The following is a 22620-nucleotide window of genomic DNA, read 5'->3' on the forward strand; positions in this document are numbered from 1 at the left end:
AAATTGTTGTTACACCAGCAAGAACTAAGGAAGTAGAATGTCTGAAAGTCGTAAATGTCTTTCAAAAGGATAGAAACAAGGTGTTATAATTCAGTGTCTTTCCTACAGTAGAAGTCAGAGATGGTTTTACAATAGTTATAGTATATATATATTTCAATATTTGTTTACTATTATCTCTATTGTAATAGGAAATGAAAATTTTTGTCTTAAGAAAAATTACAATATTATTAATTTTGATATTAAACAATAGTTGTTAGTTTTATTTCTTTATCATTTAATTTTAAAATGCCCTGTTTGAATACATGTAATCAAATAATTGCATTTTTGCATTAACATTTTGTTTCTGGAAAAATGTATATAGGTGACTTCTTGCTAATGTAAGTAATTTAATCATTGTTTAATTTATTTTTTTGGACACAAGCTTCCTCCTCTTCAGAAGTTTCTGGTAGGCAACTACTTTTTAATAAAACAAATGTTATCTTTGTAATTTTTATTTGGTTGTTTGCAAGTTTTTGTTCTCTTCAAAAAGTTATGTTTTTATTAAGTATATTGAGTTAATAAAATGTTTCTGATAAAGGAAATACTTTCATTTTATGTTGAGGTTTATATGCTCATAGAGATATTGTGGGGTTTTGTGTGATATTTTGGAAACAATAAATATGGTACCATGAAGCAGAGGGAGTTGCTAGGTAACAGAAGACAGATTAATACACACCACTTAAATTAGATTACCCAGGTTAATGAATGGTTTTGGAAAAGAAATAAAGTGTGTATATATACATATTTATATACCTGTATATGCATATTCTTATAGATTTTGAGTGATATAGCTAATATTTTAATTCAGGATTTGCCCCTCAAAGTTTTGTTCATTTTCTGTTTGTTTCCTATTTATTTGGCACACATTGAATAAAAATTAAAATAGAGTTGTGCCTTTTTTGTAAAAGAGGTATAAAGAGAAAGGTGAAATTTAGCACATTACAAAGAGCTTGTAGACCTGTGTATAAATAACAAATAAAAATATGAAGGACAAGGAGAGATAAGAATTATGTTTTTCATGCACTTATGGAAATGCAGAAAAAATTGTCTTGTTTATTATTCTTTCATCTCATGAATATGGGTGAATGTTCCTATATACAAACTGGGTGAATTTATAGATTCCTTTAGTATGCTCATTTCTTCTGCAGTGCAACATGGTAGACTTTTTTAAATAATACAAACTAAAGAGATAATTAAATTTATGTGGACAATAAATATAATTTTAAATGTATAATCCGTTAATTTTTGATGTGTCCTTCTCATTTTTGAGTACCTAGCTTGCCCCTTGTTAACAAATACAGAACCAAATACATTTGCAGAAAACCTTTTCTTGAAGCATTTTTTTCCTAAGGAGAGCTGTTAACCTCTTAGATGCTCAGTGGACAAGGACCCATGATCACAAAGCCAGTATTCTAACTATGTGCAAAACTCCAAAAATGTGGCTGCTGCATGTTTTTGGTGGATTAAATGATTAAATGTAGATAAGTTTTATGTATTTGAACACAAGAAAACTAAAAAATTGAGAACTTCAAAGTGTATGCTTTATAAGGAACTCTTGATTGATTGTGGTACAACGTTTGAATCTGACTGTCCCATCTCATTTTATTAATCAAATGCTAATACCTCATGGCAGTGGTTAGAACATTTTTAAATAAACATAGAAAAACAAGTAGAAGTTAAATCCACCAATAGCTAAAAATAGTTAAATCAAAACAAATGCATGTAGTTCTGAATTATCTATTGTTTTAGGATTATTCATAACCCAATATATTGTGTAACATTTTGTAAGATGTATATTTTTATTAACATTTTCATAAAGAGTTCTTTATGTTTATCTTTGTATCTAAATAGTGCATATATGTACTAGAGATTTCATGTCTGTATATATTTTTATATGGCAGAAGCATGTTTTAGAATTATTTAATGACATTACCATTAATGCTCATCCTTACTGTAAAGAGAAATCCCTCTATGTGTTGAAATAATTCACAAATTTTGCTATTTATTTTTTATTAATGACACATTTTTAATAATTTTTACATAAAACCTTTAAGAGATCTATTGTTCTTTCTTTTCCCTCCCTCTCTTCCTCTCTCCCTCCTTCCTTCCTTCTTTCCTTTCTTCCTTTTTGCCTTCCTTCCTTCCGCTGAGCTACATCCCCAACTCCCTTATCAAGCTTTTTGTTCTGCACTCAAACTTTTGATCCCCTTGCCTTAGCCACCCTGAATATTAAGATTACAGGCCTGCAACACCTGCATCACCCAGCTCTACACTCAGAATATTGATATGTACAGAGACTATTTCAAACAAGGTTCTGCAATATCCTATTAGTGAATAAAACTAAGTAGCATCAGAAGTTTTTCTTATCACCAGATAAGAAAAAGCTTGTCACCAGATAGGGAAAAGGAATTTTTTCCACAATTTACTATCTTTGGCAAATACTACCATTCCTTCCTTTGATCAGTTACTTTTTTCTTAACCCTAGATCCACTTAACATAAAGTGATGGGAGAAGCTGAAATAGTTTTTTTTCTTTGATTCTCTTTCTTGTCTCCAAGTGGTCTATTCTAATGTAAGCATCTAGAGAATTTACACTGAAACTTGACATGCAAGGCCTACATATGAAAGGTAACCAAAAATTTTAGAAAGAAATTAGAGGTATATTTTGAGAATTGAGCTATAGCTTCTTAAATGGCATAGTTGCATTTTATAATAAATTATGTTTTTAATGTATTTTATAGACATCATTTCCAAGTCAAGGCCATACACAGATAAGTCAAAAAATCTTGCTTATAAATCTACTCTTCTCCAGTTGTAACTAGTACATTAACTTTTACAAGATAGCTTGAATCATCCTACGCTCCAAGACAATGTAAGAATTTTCTGCCCCTAGGAGTAATTAGATCATATTCGGATAATTAGGGGCCATTATTTGATACACTATTTTGATTCATAAGATTTTCATAGCAAGCCAGGCATGTAGCTCAGCAGCACAGTGCCTGCCTGGCAAGTGCAAGGCCCTGAGTTCGATTCCCAGTACAAAAAAAAATTTTTTTTTCATAAAATGGGAAAATTATTCAAATTTAAACATTTTTCTAAACTAGGGATTTTTGTTAGTATTTATAGTAAAATACTAATGATATTTTACAGAAAGTATTAAAATAATATCTCAGAAATACATACTGTAGTGTTACTTAAAAACTAATGTCTACTTTTGATGCCTTTTCTTTTTTTGCTTTTTTGTTTTCATTGCTTTAGGTTTTTTAAATTTTAGTTTATTAATATTTTGAAATTGCAAAACATTTAGAATGCCCACAGCCCCTTTGGTTACAGTGTTTTTTCAAAGGTATTATACTGAGGATAAATAATAATAGTGTGGCTCTTAAAATACCTCACTACTATTGTATGCTAAGGAATCTTGAAAGAATCTGTGAGTCCTCGCTTCCACTTGTAAGTCTACCTTTTACCATTATGATTACCACTCTTATTTCTGAAAATATTTCTGATATGCCACTCCCAATTTCATTTTGTCTTTGCCACCTTCCTCCTAATTTCTACACTATTTGAGTCCTGGTTTTTTTGTCTTTTCTTAATTTATAGATTCAAATAGAAAAACACTGGGAGCTTTCCAAGTAAAAAGAAATTAAAATAATTACTTCTTGATGTAATTAAATTTTATTCTCATTTTTAACTAAAAGAAAAAATACATCTTGCTGATGCTATTTTATATTTGAATTTTTTTTCCTGTTATTTGTTTTTAAATATCTGAAGTTGCTTTGTAGATAGAAACCATTGTTAATAAATTTGTGGAAAGACAGTGTAAAAGGGAATGCTTTTAAATGATTCATCATTTAATTAACAAATTTAAAACTGCAAAACTCTAAAGTATTTGGCTACTAATTGCTATAAAGCATGTGGCTACTATTGATCAATATATGAGCATCTAGTTTTCATTTGCTTTACATTAGTGTAAATTTTTAATTGAGATTCATATATTTAGTTTTTGCTCCAAATTTAGAATGAAATTTTAAAGCTATTTAAGATTTTTTTTGTCGGAGACGTTGTTTTCTTCTGATTTGTTTTAAGCCTTTGTGTATATCCTTCAAGTGTTTGTTAATCTGTGGATTCTCCTTTTCTCTCTACTTCTGGTAGACAGAACTCAAATCTAATAACATAAATCTTTGTACCTGAAAACAATCCTTTATCAAACCAAGTATGTTTTGCTACTCCACAAATTAAAAATTCAATTTCTCCATGTTTTTAGTTTCTGCATTTAAAGCTCTATTACTATCACTGTTGGCTTATTTATTTACAATCACTATTTTGCCCTAGATTTATTTCTACCTTTTATATTACTTTCAGATGTGTTTTCACGAACAATATTGTTATTAAATTTGAAGTTAAGTGATCTTCATATAGAACAATATTAGAGATTCTTAGAAATTTGAGTGTTTGTTTCTTGTTTAGAGACACTAACCTGTATCAGTGGTGAAGAGACAGTTCCTTACAATAATAGTTGATATGTCTTTTTTAAGCAAAAAATTTTACATGTAGTGAGTATATATGTAATATAAATATTCTTATAAGACAAAACCTGTTTTATTTATATTTTCAGTGAAAGAATTTCTAGCCAAAGCCAAAGAAGACTTTCTGAAAAAGTGGGAGAGTCCTCCCCCGGTAAGGAATATTTGCATTTTTCTACAAGTTAAAATTTTTGTTAAATAAAATCATGACTCTGGCCTAAGTAATTTACTGCTTCAAAATTTTAATTTTTGAGTACCTTTCATAAATATAAGCTTAAAATGGGAATTATGCAATAATGTTATGCTTCAGTATATTAATAATTTTACATATACCTAAGTCAGAGAAGGAATAAATTGTTCATATAATATCTAATGTGTGTTGATATTAATTCCAAGTTGCTATAAACTCTTGATATTTTCTAATAATAATTTTGAATTATGTCTTTGACAGCATACCTAAAAGTTGGACATTGTGACAGAATATCAGTCGTTATGTAACATGAAACTTAAGAGAAATGAGGAAGATGGTTTATTTTTATAATAGAAAAAAAAGCAATGAGTAACATAAAGAGATGTTCTTTTGTATACTAATGGTGGTTTTTTTTCCCCATTATTTGGTGGGGACTATATTAAGCATTGCAATCCACTTATGGTTTTAGACCAAAAATTATGTATCAGTCTGTAAGATGAATTCATTCAGAAGTATGAGGCCTTTTCCACAATGATAATCTTGTTAAGTGTGAAATTAAAACATGATAAAAACAAATTTTGTAAGTAAAATGTAGGGTTGCTTTCAATCTCTGTACTGATCCAGCAAGAAATTCTATGATGTGTCATAAAAGGCAATGTTTGATTTACAGTAGAGATTAAATTCAGTAGTGAATTTCAACAAATATCCAGATTTATTACATATACATAATCATATTACATCATATTACATTTTTTTCTCAACCTAAACACTATAGACTGAGACTTAGAAGTATTTTTCTGAGATTTTCATGCATAGCTTTATAAAGAAACCTATTAAACAAATGGGTCAGTGACCACTACATGTTGCTATTTAGCGCATAATTTGTTCCTAGTAATTTTCATTTTGTTATGGCAGTAACAAATTCAATAGACTGATGCCTCCAATTCTTTGTTTATATGCTGTTGTCAAAGCCAAAGATGTTGGCTTGCAACAAAACATCTGTTCAAGGAGGAAAAATTAGTCTGTTTATCCTGAGAGTAACTTTTGGTTCTTTGTGGAATGAGAAACTCTTCTTTCCTTATTGTTACTATTTTAGGTAATGCTAGGTTATTATAGTACGAGTAGACTTTCTTTCATGCTGCTGTTATCTAGTTCTGTAAGTTCCTATAAAGATACTGATGAAGTAAGACAATGCTTTCTGCAAAGGTAATTCTGATGAAAAGACTGATCTTTCAGTTTACCTACTCAGTCTGATTATTTATTTACAAGATTGCAGCTTATATGATTTTTATCAGTATACTTCTGGTCAGTTTATAATTATTAAAATATAGAAATAATTTGTTAGATATTCAGTAGTAGAAAATTCTTATTTGAATCTGACCTTTTCAAATTCACCTGTGGCTTTTATTTCCTTCCATTACTATTATGCACCACTTTGCAATATAATTTCCTTTCCTCTTATTAGACCCTCTCTTATTCAAAGGGGAAAGTAGAGCCAATAACTTGAATGCCTGGAATCTGAATACTCCTTTTGTATTATTTCTAAAAAGATAGTTACCTAAATTTTCTAGTCTAATGATACATTATGAAAATGATTATAATTACAGTCCTTGTGAGAATTTCTGATTTTAATTTTCTTTTATTTTTCATGCACATGTAGAATAATGCTGGACTTGATGATTTTGAAAGGAAAAAAACTCTTGGAACAGGTTCATTTGGAAGAGTCATGTTGGTGAAACATAAAGGCACTGAACAGTATTATGCCATGAAGATCTTAGATAAGCAGAAGGTAATCATTCCTCATTATTTACCTGCAGAGTACATTTCAGTCTTATCAGCTAGACTTAAAGACATACAGTGTAAGCTACCATTGGCACTCACAAATAATTTTATCATTGCATTCATTTTTTTCTAATTTATTGTGACTATATGTTGCATAGTTAATAGTTTTAGTATATGGGGGTACATTATTATTTCAGAAATGCTTATGTGTATATTCACTAACAAAATACTGAATTCAACGTGTAAAGAACAAGCATCTCTACTACATTCTGCCTTGTAGAAAACTGCAGGAACCAATTTCTTATAAGATTGTTAAACTGACATAACTGAAATTTGGCAATTTTGTTTTATGACTTTATTTTTATTCATACTAGAAGATCTCTTATTCAACATTATTGGATTTAGTAAATTTAAATTATCAGTCAAAGCAGGAAAAACTTGTGAAACTCAGTATTTTAGAAAATAATTTTTAATTGTCACTTATTAGTATCTATTGAATCAGTATGGCTGAAGTATTCATGCTTTAAGTTTTAACTTCTTGTTTTCCTAGTAATCACCATTAAGGGAAAAAATAATAATAATAATAATGAAATATCTTAGAGTTCTTATGTTCCCAAGAATGACTTTCTGGCTTATTGGGATATAGGTAGGAAAATTATTAAACCAATAATCATGGTTACAGACATTGACTAGACTAATACTGTCAAACAGAAATATAATGGAAACCACCTGTATAATTTTAGATTTTCTAATAGCTACATTTTAAAAACTAAAAACAAATGTTTAAATTAACTTTCATAATATGTTTTATTTAATAGCCCAGTCCTTAACACAATTAATATAAAATTACTGAGGTATTTTACATTTTATCTTCAAAATCTGATATGTTCTTTACACTTCTGTACATCTCATCTAGGATTAGCCACATTTCCAGAGTTAAATAACCACACATACCCAGTGCCATGACATTGGAGAGAGTAGCATCCAACTAGTCAGAGGTTTCAGTCCAACCTTCATTTTACTTTAATCTTAACATGAAAAAGGTTAATGGCTTAAGTCTTTCTAAAATGAAATGCACCCACCTGCACTTTTCATGTCTTTTTTTTTTTTTTTTTTTTTTTGGTACTGGGGATCGAACTCGGGTCCTTGCGCTTGTACAGCAGGCAGCAAAACCACTGAGCTAAATCCCCGGTCCCCCACCTGCACTTTTAATTGTATGTCCTTGTCATACTGAACCTCATTCACAAATCTTCTAACCATGATTTATTGGTTAATTGGTTAATTTAATTGGTTAATTTTATCACTTTATCCACGACCTCACTTCCTATTAATTCTTTAACCCACAGCAGTTCAGCTGCATCCTCCTTCATTCCCTGTCTCTAGCTACCCCACTGAAGTGGCTCTACCCAGAGTCATCAGTCAATCCAGAGACCAAACTGCAAGTCCAGTGGGTTCTTTTTACTCATCTTATATGATCTTTTTTAAGCATATGACTGTGCTGACTACTCCCTTGAAATTGCCTTGTACTGACTTCTGGAATCTCTTATTCCAACTATGTGTTTGCCTTTCTAGGTTCTTCCACTGTTTGTCCCTTTTCCTGTTTTGTTTTGTTTTGTTTTGTTTTCTTCCTCTGGCTGTTCTTCAAGGATTGCTAATGTCCACGCTCTGGACTAGCTTGTCTTTCCTTCTGCTTATTCTATGTCCTCTTATTGAACAGCCTCAAATCTTTCTTAAGCTCTCTACTCCTAATTTGTACGGTCTGAGCATGGCACTCTTAGAGATCCTTTAGATCCTGCCTTCATTTTCTAAATGAGGCAACTTGCACACTTGTGTTGGTACCGCAACAGCAAAAGTGCTTCAGATTTATTGTTTTATTAAACACATCATTAAATTGTTTTTCCTGGGTAGATACTACCATTTTATGTTCTTAAGGAATTTGTAGACTGTGCTTCACTCACAAAATATTGCCAAGATAACAAAGTACATCATCTTATGATTTAAAGTAGGGAAGGTTTTAATTCCTTTTTTTGTTTGTTTGTTTTTGGCAGAGCAGTGACTTGTTAGGTAAATTACTGAGCCATTTACTTGACAGATAAATCATGGCAAACGAGTGTTTCCCAGAAGAGTAACTGCTATTTATATCATTTCTATTTCTCCAGTGTTCTGGGCCTAGGCATAATTAGGATGAAACACTATATTCTGAATTTTTTCTAGTTATATTTAACTTGCTGAAGATAAGTAATAAAATAACACTCCATAGTAACTCCATTTTCTATTATTAAATTAAATCACACAAATCTTTCAATTAAATCAGCTTGGCTTCTCCCATCTTAGGGTGAATAAAGGATGAGGAGGAAAATCAGTGCAGAAATGGAAAAAAGTCACATTTGTTCTCTCCATGCTGTGTGTCAAGCATTGCTAGCATTACTATAATATATCTGCACAACTTTATGTGGCATTAATTTCCTTTTTAGCCACTAACCTCTATAAGTAATTTTGCAAAACTCAAACAGAACCAAGAATTTGACTAGGTTTGTTGGCTTTCTATGCCTTTAGTCCTTATTTTTTTCTTTAAAATTTATTTATAACCTCTTAAGATTCTAACACCACACAGTTTGATCCCTTGATCCCTAATTAACTTCAACTGGTCTTTTATATTAACATCATGATTTCCACAACCTCAGCCTTTTTTACCTCTACTAATTTATTCACTTCCCTGCCAACAAAATGTTTGAACTTATATCGTACACATCAAAAAAGCTTCATCATGTTTATTAAATGAAGTCAGAATTCAGCCAACTCAGAATATAGCGTATTTCCTAATCCTTCATAGGTTTCTTCCCAATTCCATTGTGGTCTCTTATCTCATAACATTCCCCACATGTTCTCGATCCTGTACTACTCTGACTTGAAACTTGACTCACAAGAGTATATAATGCTCATTTTGGAAAGTTAGGAATGATATGTGGCCTATTTTCTTTATTAATAACTCACATGTTTGGCTCTAAAACAATCAACTGGTAACAAATCACTCATCAGTGTTTTTTTAAGTCTATGTATTTAACAGAAATATCTAAGAAGTAAATACAAATTTTTATGAATTTTGAACTTAAAATGTGGACTACATCACCAGAGACGTAGTCTTACAAATATTTCTCTACCACTTAGTATTTCATAGTTCACTACCAAATTTGGAAAAGCACTATCCTAAGTGATAACCAAATGGAACTACCACTCAGACTTATTTCTGTCTGTTCTCCTCTTGCGGGTACTGGTTCTGGATACTAACCCTACCTGAACTTCTTCCTCTGTCTTTCCCTAGCCTTTATTATCCATCCCATTTTTAAGAATCAATTCAGCCCCTGCCTTTTAAAATAGATTATAATAACAAGTCTTTACTATGTGTTAGTACTATATTAGTCACTTTACATGCATTATGCCACATAGCCACTTTTAAGGTAGCATTATCGGCATTTTGTAGATGAAGAAGCTGACACTCAAAAATATTATGTTCTTATCCTGAAATAAACATTTTCTCCTCTGATAGCTTGTGATGACATAACGCTCATTTGGCAATTATTCACATCTTAGAGTTCACATATTCATGCATCCAATTTTCAATTAGATCTTATGTATATAAAGCCGGACATTTCCTTGTCCTTGCCTCTGTAGCTGCTACTATTGTGCTTAATATGTAGTAGATATGTATATTTTAAAGTAAATTCAGTTTTAAATGGCTAATTTTTTTAACTATTAATTTAAAAATGAGCTAAGTACATATACTTTGGCAGTTCATGTACTTCGAATTCATTTCTATTTTCAATCATATTATGTCCCTCACATATATAGTTGGCTTAAGACTATAATGCAGACAGCTTCTCTGTTTTAGTTTCCATTATTTATTTCACAAGTGAACATATTGTTTATGCCTAATTAAAAACCTGGTGTATCCTAATATACAAATGTAAACACAAAGCAAGAGTAATTTTCCAGCTGATGTTATATATGTTATTGTGAAAATATGGACTAATTAGTTTTGTAACTAGTTAAAATATGGATGATAATGACCCAACTACTTCATGTTACAGATTTTAAAAACTGAGATTCAAAATATTGAAATAACATCTCCAAAAATTTACCAAGCTGATTGAATAGAAGGCCTAGGCTAGAACACATCTTCTGACTCCTGGTACATTATTCTTTGCTCAGTATTACTTATGTATTCCTCATTTTATAGAGTATACCATTAACTGGCTAATATCTTTAATTATGTTTAGATGGTTGATTTCTGTAACCACACCCACAATGATAAGTTTCTAGCAAGAAAGAATGCCAGCCTCTAATGATTTACACATACATACACAATTATTTGTCTTTTTTTTTTGTACTGGAGATCGAACTCAAGTCCTTCCGCTTGCGAGGCAGGCAGTGGAACCACTGAGCTAAGTCCCCGGCCCTATTTGTCTTTTTTTTTCTTTTGCCAACTTTCCTTAAATTCAAAATAAAACAGTATGTGGAATAGAGTCACAATCTTAATGTAGTCAAGATAAACTGCTTTCCCCTTTCTATCGAGTAGATAGTACAGAGGAAGCTTGATTAATCCTAAATGACCTATTTGCTATAAAGACATAGTAATTTTTGCCAATACTTTGTGTGTCATCATCTAAGGCTGTATAAATTAAATGTTTAGATTTTATACCTGTATTTATTTATTTATTTATTATGAGATGAAGAGATTATTCATTTTTACTCATTGTTTTACAATTTTGATTGTTTACTTAATACCTATTTTCCTTACTGATTTTAGGAAGTATATATAATCAGTACCTGCTTGTGGAAGTGATATAGCGATCTAACTATAAGTTGTAAGAGCCAAGAATTTTTCATGTATTAATTTTTTAAGTAATTTTTATGGGTCTATATTTTTGTTTCCACTTAGCTCTTGCCTATTAATTCATAGTTGGCCTTCATAAGACTAAGGTTGAAACCTTCTACTAGGTTTTTTCAAGCCTTATAAGCCTAGTTGATAATTATTATTTTGCTTATCTAAATTTCACAATTTTCCTTTTTCAAGTTTATTATAAGGAAAACATTTTTCTTTTAAAATGATAGTAACTTTTAAATTCTATTTGAATTCACTAAAATTCATTTATCTTATTACAGGTTGTTAAACTGAAGCAAATAGAGCATACTTTGAATGAGAAAAGAATATTACAGGCAGTGAATTTTCCTTTTCTTGTTCGACTGGAATATTCCTTTAAGGTAAATTTGGTAATATCTAAATAAATTATTTTCAACTAGATATACTTTTTAAAATATAATTCTGTAATAGAATTCTAAACCAGATGATAAACTGGAAAGTATGAATAAATGAAAGAGAGACATCTTTAAATTTTTATGTAATCAAATTCTGTTGTGCTTACAAACTTATGTAGCATTGGAAAGGTTTTAGTTCTTTGTGGAGAAGTTGTTCAACATGACATGTAACTTTCATCAAGTATTTTAGTGATGAAACCTACTGCAGACAGGCAGGACTGCAGACACAGTCCCGAGGTCACCAGTTGAGCTGAAAACACCGAATCAGCCCGCTGCAGACAAGCAGGTCTGCAGATGTGGTCTCGAGGTCACCAGTCATGCTGAAAACACTGAATCAACCTGCACCCTGGCACCAAATCACTGGAACCCACCCCCTGCTCCTTTGGCCTCTTCTCTGTACAGCCACCTGGTTCCACACTACAAAGACGCAAAGGACACCAGACCATCAGACCACTGTACTAGAGCTAATCAAGTTCTCAGCATTTAAAGAATTCCTGCCCAGCGGTAGGGGCTTCTGAGCCACACTGCTCCTGGTCCAGAGGAAGGGGCTTCCAGGCCGCCAGCAGTCCCGCTGCTCCTGGCCCAGAGGAAGGGGCTTTCGGGCCACCATCCCTACCACCACTCCCAGCCCCTGACCCACCTCTCCCACCTCAGAGGAGGTGAGCCGTGCAGGCGCCAACAGCACCCCCCCCCCAGTCGAAATGAGAAAACATGTAAATAAGTCTCAAAACCAGACTTCCAGATCACCTACAGCAACCCCAAAGGGAAATGAGATGGAACACTCTGATACTCAACCACCTAGACCCACTGAACTGGCAACAAAAGGGGATCTGGAAAAAATGAAATCAGAAATAATTTCTCAGATAACGGGAGAAATTGTGCTCCTAGTACAAGACATGATTAATAAATCTACAGAGGAGCTAAGGAACATAATGGAATCCCAACATAGGAAACAAATGGAATCCATAAAACAGATGCAAACAGATTTCCAGGAGATGAAAAATTCCATTGAAAGAGCAGAATGAGCCAATGTGAGGACAGAATTTCAGATATAGAAGATAAGATTACAACTAATGACCAGGAAAAGAAAAATTGTTTTAAAATTATAAGGGAACATGAGAAATCAATCCAGCAGCTGCTAGACGATGCAAAGAAGAAAAACATAAGACTGATTGGAGTCAATGAAGAAATGGGAGAGAGTCCAGATGACATAAAAAAAACTCTTCACAGAAGTAATGGCAAAAAACTTCCCAAGCAGGGGAAAAGAGCTTGACATACAGATAAGTGAGGCATATAGGACTACAAATAGCCTTGATTAAAAAAAAAAAATCTACACATAGGCATATAATTGTTAAGATTCCAGAAACTCAGCAGAAGAACAAAGTTCTACAAGAAGTTAGAGAAAAGAAACAAATCACATACAAAGGAAAACCCATCAGAATCACAGCAGACTTCTCAACACAAACCCTGAAGGCAAGAAGAGCTTGGAGTGACATATTCCAAGCCCTAAAAAAAAACAGCCTCCAACCCAGATTGATGTACCCTGCAAAACTATCTTTCAAAATGGATGGAGAAATAAGATGCTTTCATGACAAAGAGCACCTTAGGAACTTCGTGAATACCAAACCAGCACTCCAAAGAATTTTACACAATAGCCTAGGAACAGACATTGAGGATCACAACCCCAGGAAGCAAAGCAGAATGAACCCATCTGGCATGACAAGAAATTAAATGTAAAGGGGGAGAACACAACAAAAAGAAAAAATCATGGCAATGATAAGTCAATACATTTCAGTTATAAGCATCAATGTTAATGGTCTCAATTCACCAATCAAAAGAAACAGACTGGCAGAATGGGTCAAGAAGCAAAAGCCACCAATATGCTGCATACAAGAAACACACGTAATTCAAAAGGAAACTCATAGAATGAAAGTTAAAGGGTGGAAAACAATACTCCATGTGACAGGAACCCGAAAAAAAGCAGGAGTAGCTATCCTCTTGGCAGATCAAGTAGATTTCAAACCAACACTGATTAAGAGAGATGAAGATGGACACTACATCCTTGTAAAGGGAAGAATCCAAGAGGAAGAGATGACAATCATAAATATCTATGCACCAAACACTAGTGTGCCCAACTATATAAAACAAATACTAATGGACATGAAAAGTCATATATGCACTAATACAATTGTACTGGGGGACCTCAACACCCCACTGTCACAAATAGATAGATCAACTAGATAAAAAATAAGTAATGAAACACTAGAACTCAATCGAACTCTTGAACAAATGAACTTAACAGATGTTTACAGAGTGTTCCACCCCACAAAATCAGAATACACATTCTTCTCAGCTGCACGTGGGTCATACTCCAAAATAGACCACATACTCACACATAGAACATGTTTAAGTAAGTGCAAAGGAATTGAAGTTATCCCCTGTATATTATCAGACCATAGTGCGATGAAATTGGAGATCCATAGCAAAAGAAACTCAAAAGATTTCATAAACACGTGGAAATTGAACAACACACTTCTGAATAATGAATAGGTGACAGAGGAAATTAAAGAAGAAATCAGAGAGTTCCTTCAATTAAATGACAGTGACAATACAGCATATCGGAATCTATGGGACACAATGAAAGCAGTCTTACGAGGGAAATTCATAGCAGTGAATACGCATATTAGGAAAACAGAACGAGCCCAATTAAACAACCTGATGCTGAACCTCAAGCTTCTAGAAAAAGAAGAGCAGGACAACTCCAAAGCTCATACAAGGGAGGAAATTATAAAGATCAGAGGAGAAATCAATGTAATGGAGACTAAGAGAATGATACAAAAAAATCAATGAAGCCAAGAGTAGGTTCTTCGAAAGAGTCAACAAAATTGACAAACTCTTAGCCAACCTTATCAGAAAAAGGAAAGAAAAGGCCCAAATCCATGCAATTAGGAATGAAAAGGGTGAAATTACAACAGACCCAGCAGAAATCCAGAAGATCATTAATACCTACTTCCAGAACCTATACGCCAATAAGATGGACAACACAGACGAAATGGACAGATTCCTAGATACATATGAATTACCAAAGTTGAATGAAGAAGACCTAAAAATTCTAAATAACCCAATATCAACCAATGAAATTGAAAATGTAATTAAAAACTTATCAGCTAAGAAAAGTCCGGGCCCTGATGGCTTCACTGCTGAATTCTACAAGACATTTAGAGAGGAACTACTGCCACTACTGTTTAAACTCTTCAGTGAAATTGAAAGGGAAGCAATACTCCCAAATTCATTCCTGGAAGCCAGCATCACCTTGATTCCCAAAGCAGAGAAAGACCCAACCAGAACTACAGGTCAATCTCACTAATGAATATAGATGCAAAAATCCTTAATAAAATTCTGGCAAATAGAATGCAGAAGATCATCAAGAAGATCATACATCCTGATCAAGTGGGATTCATCCCAGGGATGAAGGGATGGTTCAACATATGCAAATCAGTCAATGTAATGCACTATATCAATAGAGCCAAGGACAAAAACCATATGATTATCTCCATAGACACAGAAAAAGCATTTGACAAAATCCAACATGCATTTATGATAAAAACCCTACAAAAAATTGGAATAGATGATCTCTACCTCAAACTGATAAAAGCCATCTGTGAAAAACGAATAGCCAATATCATACTAAATGGTCAAAAACTGAAATCCTTCACACTAAAATCAGGAACAAGACAAGGATGTCCACTATCACCACTCTTGTTCAATATAGTTTTGGAAACATTAGCCACAACAATTAGACAAGAGAAAGAAATAAAAGAAATAAAGATAGGAAATGAAGAAGTCAAGTTGTCATTATTTGCAGATGACATGATACTGTATATAGAAGACCCCAAGAACTCCATCAAAAGTCTTCTAGACTTAATAACCAAATTCAGTCAAGTAGCTGGTTAGAAGGTCAATACACAAAAATCAATAGCTTTCCTCTACATGAATAACAGACTCACTGAGAGAGAAATAGGGCAAACAATTCCTTTCACAATAGCATCCAAAAAACTGAAATGCCTAGGAATTAACCTAATGAAAGAAATCAAAGACCTCTTCTCTGAAAACTATGACACGCTGAAAAGAGAGATTGAAGATGATATCAGAAAATGGACAGACATCCCCTGCTCCTGGGTAGGAAAGATTAATATAGTGAAAATGGCCACACTTCCAAAACTGCTATATAGATTCAATGCAATTCCAATTGAGATCCCAGCAGCATACTTCATGGACCTTGAGAAAACAATCCAAAAATTCATTTGGAACAAGAAGAGACCCAGAATAGCAAAAGCAATTCTAGGTAACAGAGACATGGCAGGGGGTATCACAATCCCCAACCTGCAACTATACTACAAAGCTACTGTGATAAAACAGCATGGTACTGGCAAAGAAACAGACCTGAGGACCAATGGAACAGATTAGAAGATGCAGAAACAATGCCAGAGACACTCAGCCATCTCATCTTCGATAAGGAGCCAAACACCCTCACTGGAGGAAAGATAGCCTCTTTAATAAATGGTGCTGGAAAAATTGGGCTTCAACTTGCCAAAGATTAAAACTAGACCTATATCTCTTGCCATGCACTAAACTAAAATCAAAATGGATTAAAGATCTAAATATTAAAATAGAAACTCTGAACCATTTGGAACAGAGGTTAGGTAGAACTCTTGAAGACACTGGTGTAGGAAAAGATTTTATGAACAAATCCTCAGTTTCCCATGAACTAGCACAAACAATCAACAAGTGGGATCTCTTCTTATTAAAAAGCTTCTGCACAGCAAAAGAAACCACCAGCAGTGTGAAGAGACAACCCACAATGTGGGAAAAAATCTTCACCTGCGCTTCCTCAGACAAAGGTCTACTATCTCGAATCTATAAAGAACTTAAAAGGATCAGACCTCCCAAATTTAAAGACCCAATCTGAAAATGGGCATCTGAAATGAACAGACATTTCACAGACAAAGAAGTAGAAATAGCAAATAAATACATGAAAAAATGTTCAACATCACTGGTCATTCGAGAGATGCAAATGAAAACAATGCTGAGATTCCACCTCACTCCAGAAAGAATGGCTGCTATCAGGAAATCAACCAATAACAAATGCTGGCGGGGCTGTGGGGAAAGAGGAACCCTGCTCCACTGCTGGTGGGAGTGTAGACTGGTGCAACCACTGTGGAAATCAGTATGGAGATACCTCAAAGAACTAGGACTGGAAGTCCCATTTGACCCCTCTATTCCCCTGCTGGGTATCTTCCCCAAAGAATTAAAAGAATCATACCACAGTGATATATGTTCATAGCAGCACAGTCTGTAATAGCTAAAACTTGGAAACAGCCCAAATGCCCATCAACTGGAGACTGGATAAAGAAAATGTGGGGTTTTTTTATAAAATGGAGTACTACTCAGCCATAAAAAATGAGAAATTAGAGACATTTATAGCTAAATGGATGCATATTGAGGCAATACTCTTAAGTGAAATAAATAGGACACACATGTATAAATACCGAATAGTTTCTCTAGTGTGAGAAACTGAAAGTGTAAATAAGGACTAAAATGTATAATAGGTAATGTGAAATAGGAAGAAAAGGGGCAAAGGGGAAGGAGGTAGGAGGGGTAGGGGAAAGGAAAGAAGGGAATGGAATTAATATGAGAAAATGGAAAAATAGGAACAAAATCTTTGTAAATGGGGAGGACTGGAGGGGTTGAAAGGAGGTCTGGGCAAGGGTGAAAGGTGGGAACCAAGGGAGACTATGTAAAGGGTGCAAATTTCCAACGATGAATGTCATTATATTGTCTACCTAAAATGTACCAATGATTATAATGAATCATAATGAATATAATGATTATAATGATAATGCAAAATAGGAAGAAAAGGTCCAAAGGGGTAGGTGTAGTGGGAGGGGCAGGGGAAAGGAAAGAAGGAAAAGGAAAAATGATGAGAAATGGAAAAAATGGAAATAGAGTCTTTGTAAATAGGGAAGGGTGGAGGGGGTGAAGGGAGGGCTAGGTATGGGGAAAAAATAAGAACCAAGATGCATCATGTAAAGGTACAAGGAAAAAAAAAAAAGAAAGTATTTTAGTGATGCAGAAACATAGCAGTGTTATTACATAACTCGTAAACTCATGCGAATGAATATGATAGAAACACCTCTACTTCTCTTAAACACTTTTTAATATGACCTCATCGCTTTATTTTACTTAGTAATTTGCATTGTACTCTTTTCTTTGTGTAAACAAGGCAGAACATTCTTTGCTCTACTGTTCAAGTGCCTGATAAAGTGCAAAAGATTTCTTCTTTAAATTGGCACCTTTTCAACTCTTCAGAATAATACTTGGCATCTCTCTGTGCTGTTGAATCATATGGAATACTGTAACCCGTTTTACTCTAAATGAAGATATTTGTATCTAAGATATTAAAATCATTAATCTTTTAGACATAAAATATTCTTATGAACTTTTATCAAAGTAGTTTTAACCTTTGTTATTCCTTTTCATAGACTATAGCACTATATAGTTGCCTCAGTATTTAATTGTTCAAGAGTTACTTGTACCCTTTGAAACAGAACAGAAAAAGTGCCAGGCTAATATATAGCACCAATAAATGACTAATATATGGTAAGAATATGGGAGGCGGGTGGAGTAACCCAGCATAGAAAAGCTAGAGCATTTTCTATTTATTTTTTTTCTCAATTTTATAAATCTGTCAGATGGATTTTGATTTTGTCTTGGTTCTAATTGAATATGGTATAATCTTAATATATTTTAACCAGATTTTGTAATTTCCTTTTGTTTGTTCATAGGATAATTCTAATTTATACATGGTTATGGAGTATGTTCCTGGTGGTGAAATGTTTTCACATCTGAGAAGAATTGGAAGGTTCAGGTAACTAATGTTTTTCCTTCCTCAGGTCTTTTATATGCTTGGCTTTTTTGAAACCAGATTTTTAAGTTAATGCCTGTGCCAAAATTTCCTTTAATTTAATTAACCAATATTTTAGAAATATGATTATATAGTAAAATTCTTTAAGGACTTGAAATTTGTGAAAAATGTAGATAGAGCCAACTGACTATAACAATGGCTATATTGGTTTGACACTTTGCTTTTCAGTCATTCTCAGAGTCAGACATAATTCTGAAGATCCACTGTCTTCTAATATGGGCAATAATAACTTATAATAACATAATAATAAGGTACAAACTCTTCTTAAATTAGGAATATATTTTTAAAACCTAGCAAAGGGCTGAGGATTTAGCTCAGTGGTTCTGCCGCCTGCCTCACAAGTGCAAGGTCATGAGTTCAATCCCCAGTACCAAAAATAAATAAATAAATAAATAATAAAATAAAAATAAAAACTAGCAAAAACTTTAAGAGTGAAATTTGTGTAAAGCACATTTTTATACTCAGATCACCATAAAACCAGTCATTATTTCTACATATATTTCTTTCTCATCTTCAGCCTTCTCTAAACCTATGTCAAATATTATTAATAAATGTCTTTATTATAATGTTATATACTATATTATTATATCTCAAATATTATTTGCTGCATAATAATGGTTTTTTAAAATTACTGTTTTCATTTTCAAGAAACTTCAAATAATCTCACAGTATCTACTAATGGTAAAAGTTTTAAATTAGTTTCATATTACTTTTGTTTGAATTTTAAAACTCATGTATGACTTTTTTTATCAATGTTTTTGCCCAGTGCCTCATATTGCTGAAATATTTAAAATAAAATGACTTTTAAGATTATGTTTTGCTTGTTTCTTTGTTTTTGTACTGTACTCATGATTAAACACAGGGCCTTTGCACTAAGATACATCCCCCTTCCTCAAACCCCAACCCCCAACTTTTTAAAATTTTGAGGCAGGATCTTGCTAAATTTCTGAATTTCCCAGGTTGGGGTCAAACTCATAATCCTCCTGCTTCACCCTCCTAGAGTATTTGGATTATAAGTGTGTGCCACCATGCCTGACTAAGGTTACATTTTTCTTCAATGTAAATTAAATATCAGATGCTGAGTGCATCCAGGCGCATAGAGAATACATGTCCTCAAATGTATCAAAGCATTATTTGAAGATAATTTACTAAATATGTGGAAATTAAATTCTTTACGTACACTTAAAAAGTGCTTTTCTTTCCCATAATACCTTACTACATGTTAGTTTTTATACCACTCATTAATATTTGTTATCTATTTTACCTGAAAATCAGTATTTTGTTTCTTTGCAGTGAACCACACGCACGGTTTTATGCAGCTCAGATAGTGCTGACGTTTGAGTATCTCCATTCGCTAGATCTCATCTACAGAGATCTGAAACCTGAAAATCTCTTAATTGACCACCAAGGTTATATCCAGGTATGACTTGAACACATTATCTATGATCTATTCAAGAAAATATAAGCAAGGAGTTTATACAGTTAACCTCAACATGACCTCACAAGTTTAAAACACACATGACTTCATCTGATGGGGGTAGTCAAAATGCAGTAGAGTAAAAAAATTGTATAAAATTACCTTCAAGCCATGATTATAAGATGTGTCTGAAATATAACTGCATTTTGTGTGTAGACCTGGGTTCCTTCACCAAGATCTCATTATGTATATACAAGTATTCTAAAACCTAGAAAAATCTAAAATCTGAAATACTCTGCTCCCAAGCATTGTAGATAAGAGATGATCAACCTCTATTATCTCTTTTAATCCTGATAACCTATGAAGTGTAAATATTGCTGTTAACCTCATTTTGAGGCAAATAAAATAAGGCATTAAAAGGTCACACAGTCACTAAATGGTAGGGTCAGAATTTGAACCCAGACAGTCTGATCTGATCCATGCTCTTTACTACTACAGTACAGGAGTAGTAGTGTAGTAGAAATGCCAATCCATTTCTCTTAGTAATGGAGCAACAGCATCCCTTGCACACAGTTATTAGTAGATCTTCCCATTAGTGCTTTCAGGGTTTGATGGTGCAGTTAATGGCAGAGGACACATTGGACTTAAGAAATATTTATTATATTGTTGCATTATTATTAAAACTATTTATTTTTACATTGTACTTTCCCTTTTATTCCTTGAGTCTAGGATTTTATGAAAAGGACTGAAAAGAGTTTTGCTGCTGCTCCTTTATTTTGAGCGAGAATAGGGTCTTCCCGCATGGCTTGTTTCAACTTTCATTCACTAAATAGTTCTCTTCGTGAATCAGTCTCAGTTACACTGACTTAATTTTTCCCCATTTTTCATAGTTTCAATTTTAACCTTGAGCTTTTAACTTTTAGTTTAATCCCAATAAAGGCATGTATGGTGAAGTCCTAAAGTTACATAAGTCTCTTATTTTTTAAAAAAATAGGTCACCGACTTTGGATTTGCCAAAAGAGTTAAAGGCCGAACTTGGACATTATGTGGCACCCCAGAGTATTTGGCTCCGGAAATAATTCTCAGCAAGGTATAGTGATAGCACCGGTCTGTGTGGAGGAAGCTGTGAGGCGTGCGTCACAGGGCAGTTTTCATGAAACATTTTATCAACCTAATTTCATAATTTTATTGGCTATAATATATGAATTCAGATCTATTTATACATGATTACTACAGAATAATTATTTAGAGTCTACCACTTATTTTATGTTAGAGCACAAGAAGGAATAAATCTAATCTCTACTTTATATCCATGTTTTGACACCAAAAACAGAGCTTTTTTCGTAATTATTCCCAGTACCATGAGAGTGACCAAGCAAGAGATGATATGGACTAGGTGTCAGTTCTTCCTTTGTTTCAAATTTACCACCTAAATGAAAGGAATATGTGAAAATCATTTTTAAATTTTAGTTCAGTGGAGGTATTACAGCAGTTGAATAGCTTGAGTCAATTGAAAGCAGTCCAACTTTTACAAATAGTGAAATGCCATGGGAGAAACTGTAACCATACTTAAAGAGTGGTTTAACTCCTCTCTTGCTTAAAAAAATAGAAAGGGTAACTAACAAAAATTGAGTACAAATAAGAACAAAGGAAAGGAAAGAAATAAAACTTTCCCATTTACAGACCACAAACTGACATATTGAAATTTGGCTAAAACAAAATATTTCTTATAGCTCTCCTCCTATTATCTTTTATAGCTTTTTACTTTTATAATCCAAGTATCATTGCTGTTTCTTCTTCTTTAAATGTGGTTAACACATAATGTGACCACAGAATAATCACCAATGTTTGTACAAGTGTGTATATGTTGTAAAAGTAGTACTTACTGTAAAATTTTTGGAAACACAGAAAAATATAAAGAAATAACCAAAAAAAACCAACCTGTAATCCCACAATTTAGGGATAGCCTTAAAGAAAAAAAGATGTTAGTATATTTTTAAATGCATGTTGTTTTAATTCAGATCATAATGAATGTATAGTTTTGTGTCTGGCTTTTTTCACTTGCACAGTAACAAGTATGCAAACACCACTGTGTGTGTGTATGTGTGTGTATGTGTGTGTGTGTGAGTTATGAGTTCCTATCTTTTGCCTGTTATCTATTGTAACTTAGTGTTTTCCTTATTGATTTGTTTTAATTCTCTATACTTATGGTATTAGCTTGAGTCTGGCACATTTTCTATAAACAATAGCACAGATTTAAAACATAAAACTCAAGGAGTTAAGCAAAGTTGATGCCCATTTCTATTAGCAAAATAAAATGTTATTTTTGTATCAGTTTTTCCTTTTCAAAATAATACAGAATCAGGAAA

General features: G+C 33.0%; 1 protein-coding gene across 9 annotated transcripts in view; it reads left to right on the top strand.

Moving 5' to 3' along the window:
- Prkacb (protein kinase cAMP-activated catalytic subunit beta) overlaps positions 1 to 22620 on the top strand; it is a 114908-nt gene that overhangs the window by 72185 nt on the left and 20103 nt on the right. For 5 of the 9 annotated variants that reach the window (XM_087212981.1, XM_013070922.3, XM_021255462.2 and 2 more), the window contains 7 exons: positions 422 to 445; positions 4654 to 4715; positions 6412 to 6540; positions 11697 to 11795; positions 18695 to 18777; positions 20128 to 20254; positions 21246 to 21341. In XM_087212981.1, the coding sequence (XP_087069107.1) occupies positions 422 to 445; positions 4654 to 4715; positions 6412 to 6540; positions 11697 to 11795; positions 18695 to 18777; positions 20128 to 20254; positions 21246 to 21341 (620 nt within the window). Of the gene's footprint in view, positions 1 to 421; positions 446 to 2528; positions 2667 to 4653; positions 4716 to 6411; positions 6541 to 11696; positions 11796 to 18694; positions 18778 to 20127; positions 20255 to 21245; positions 21342 to 22620 lie in introns of those variants that run through there. The other 4 variants (XM_004841377.4, XM_004841376.3, XM_021255464.2 and 1 more) reach the window with 2 other exon arrangements.

The sequence above is a fragment of the Heterocephalus glaber genome, unplaced genomic scaffold, assembly GCF_053883595.1.
Source record: "Heterocephalus glaber isolate CG9 unplaced genomic scaffold, H.glaber_assembly_v1.0 deba00001442, whole genome shotgun sequence".
NCBI lineage: Eukaryota > Metazoa > Chordata > Mammalia > Rodentia > Bathyergidae > Heterocephalus > Heterocephalus glaber.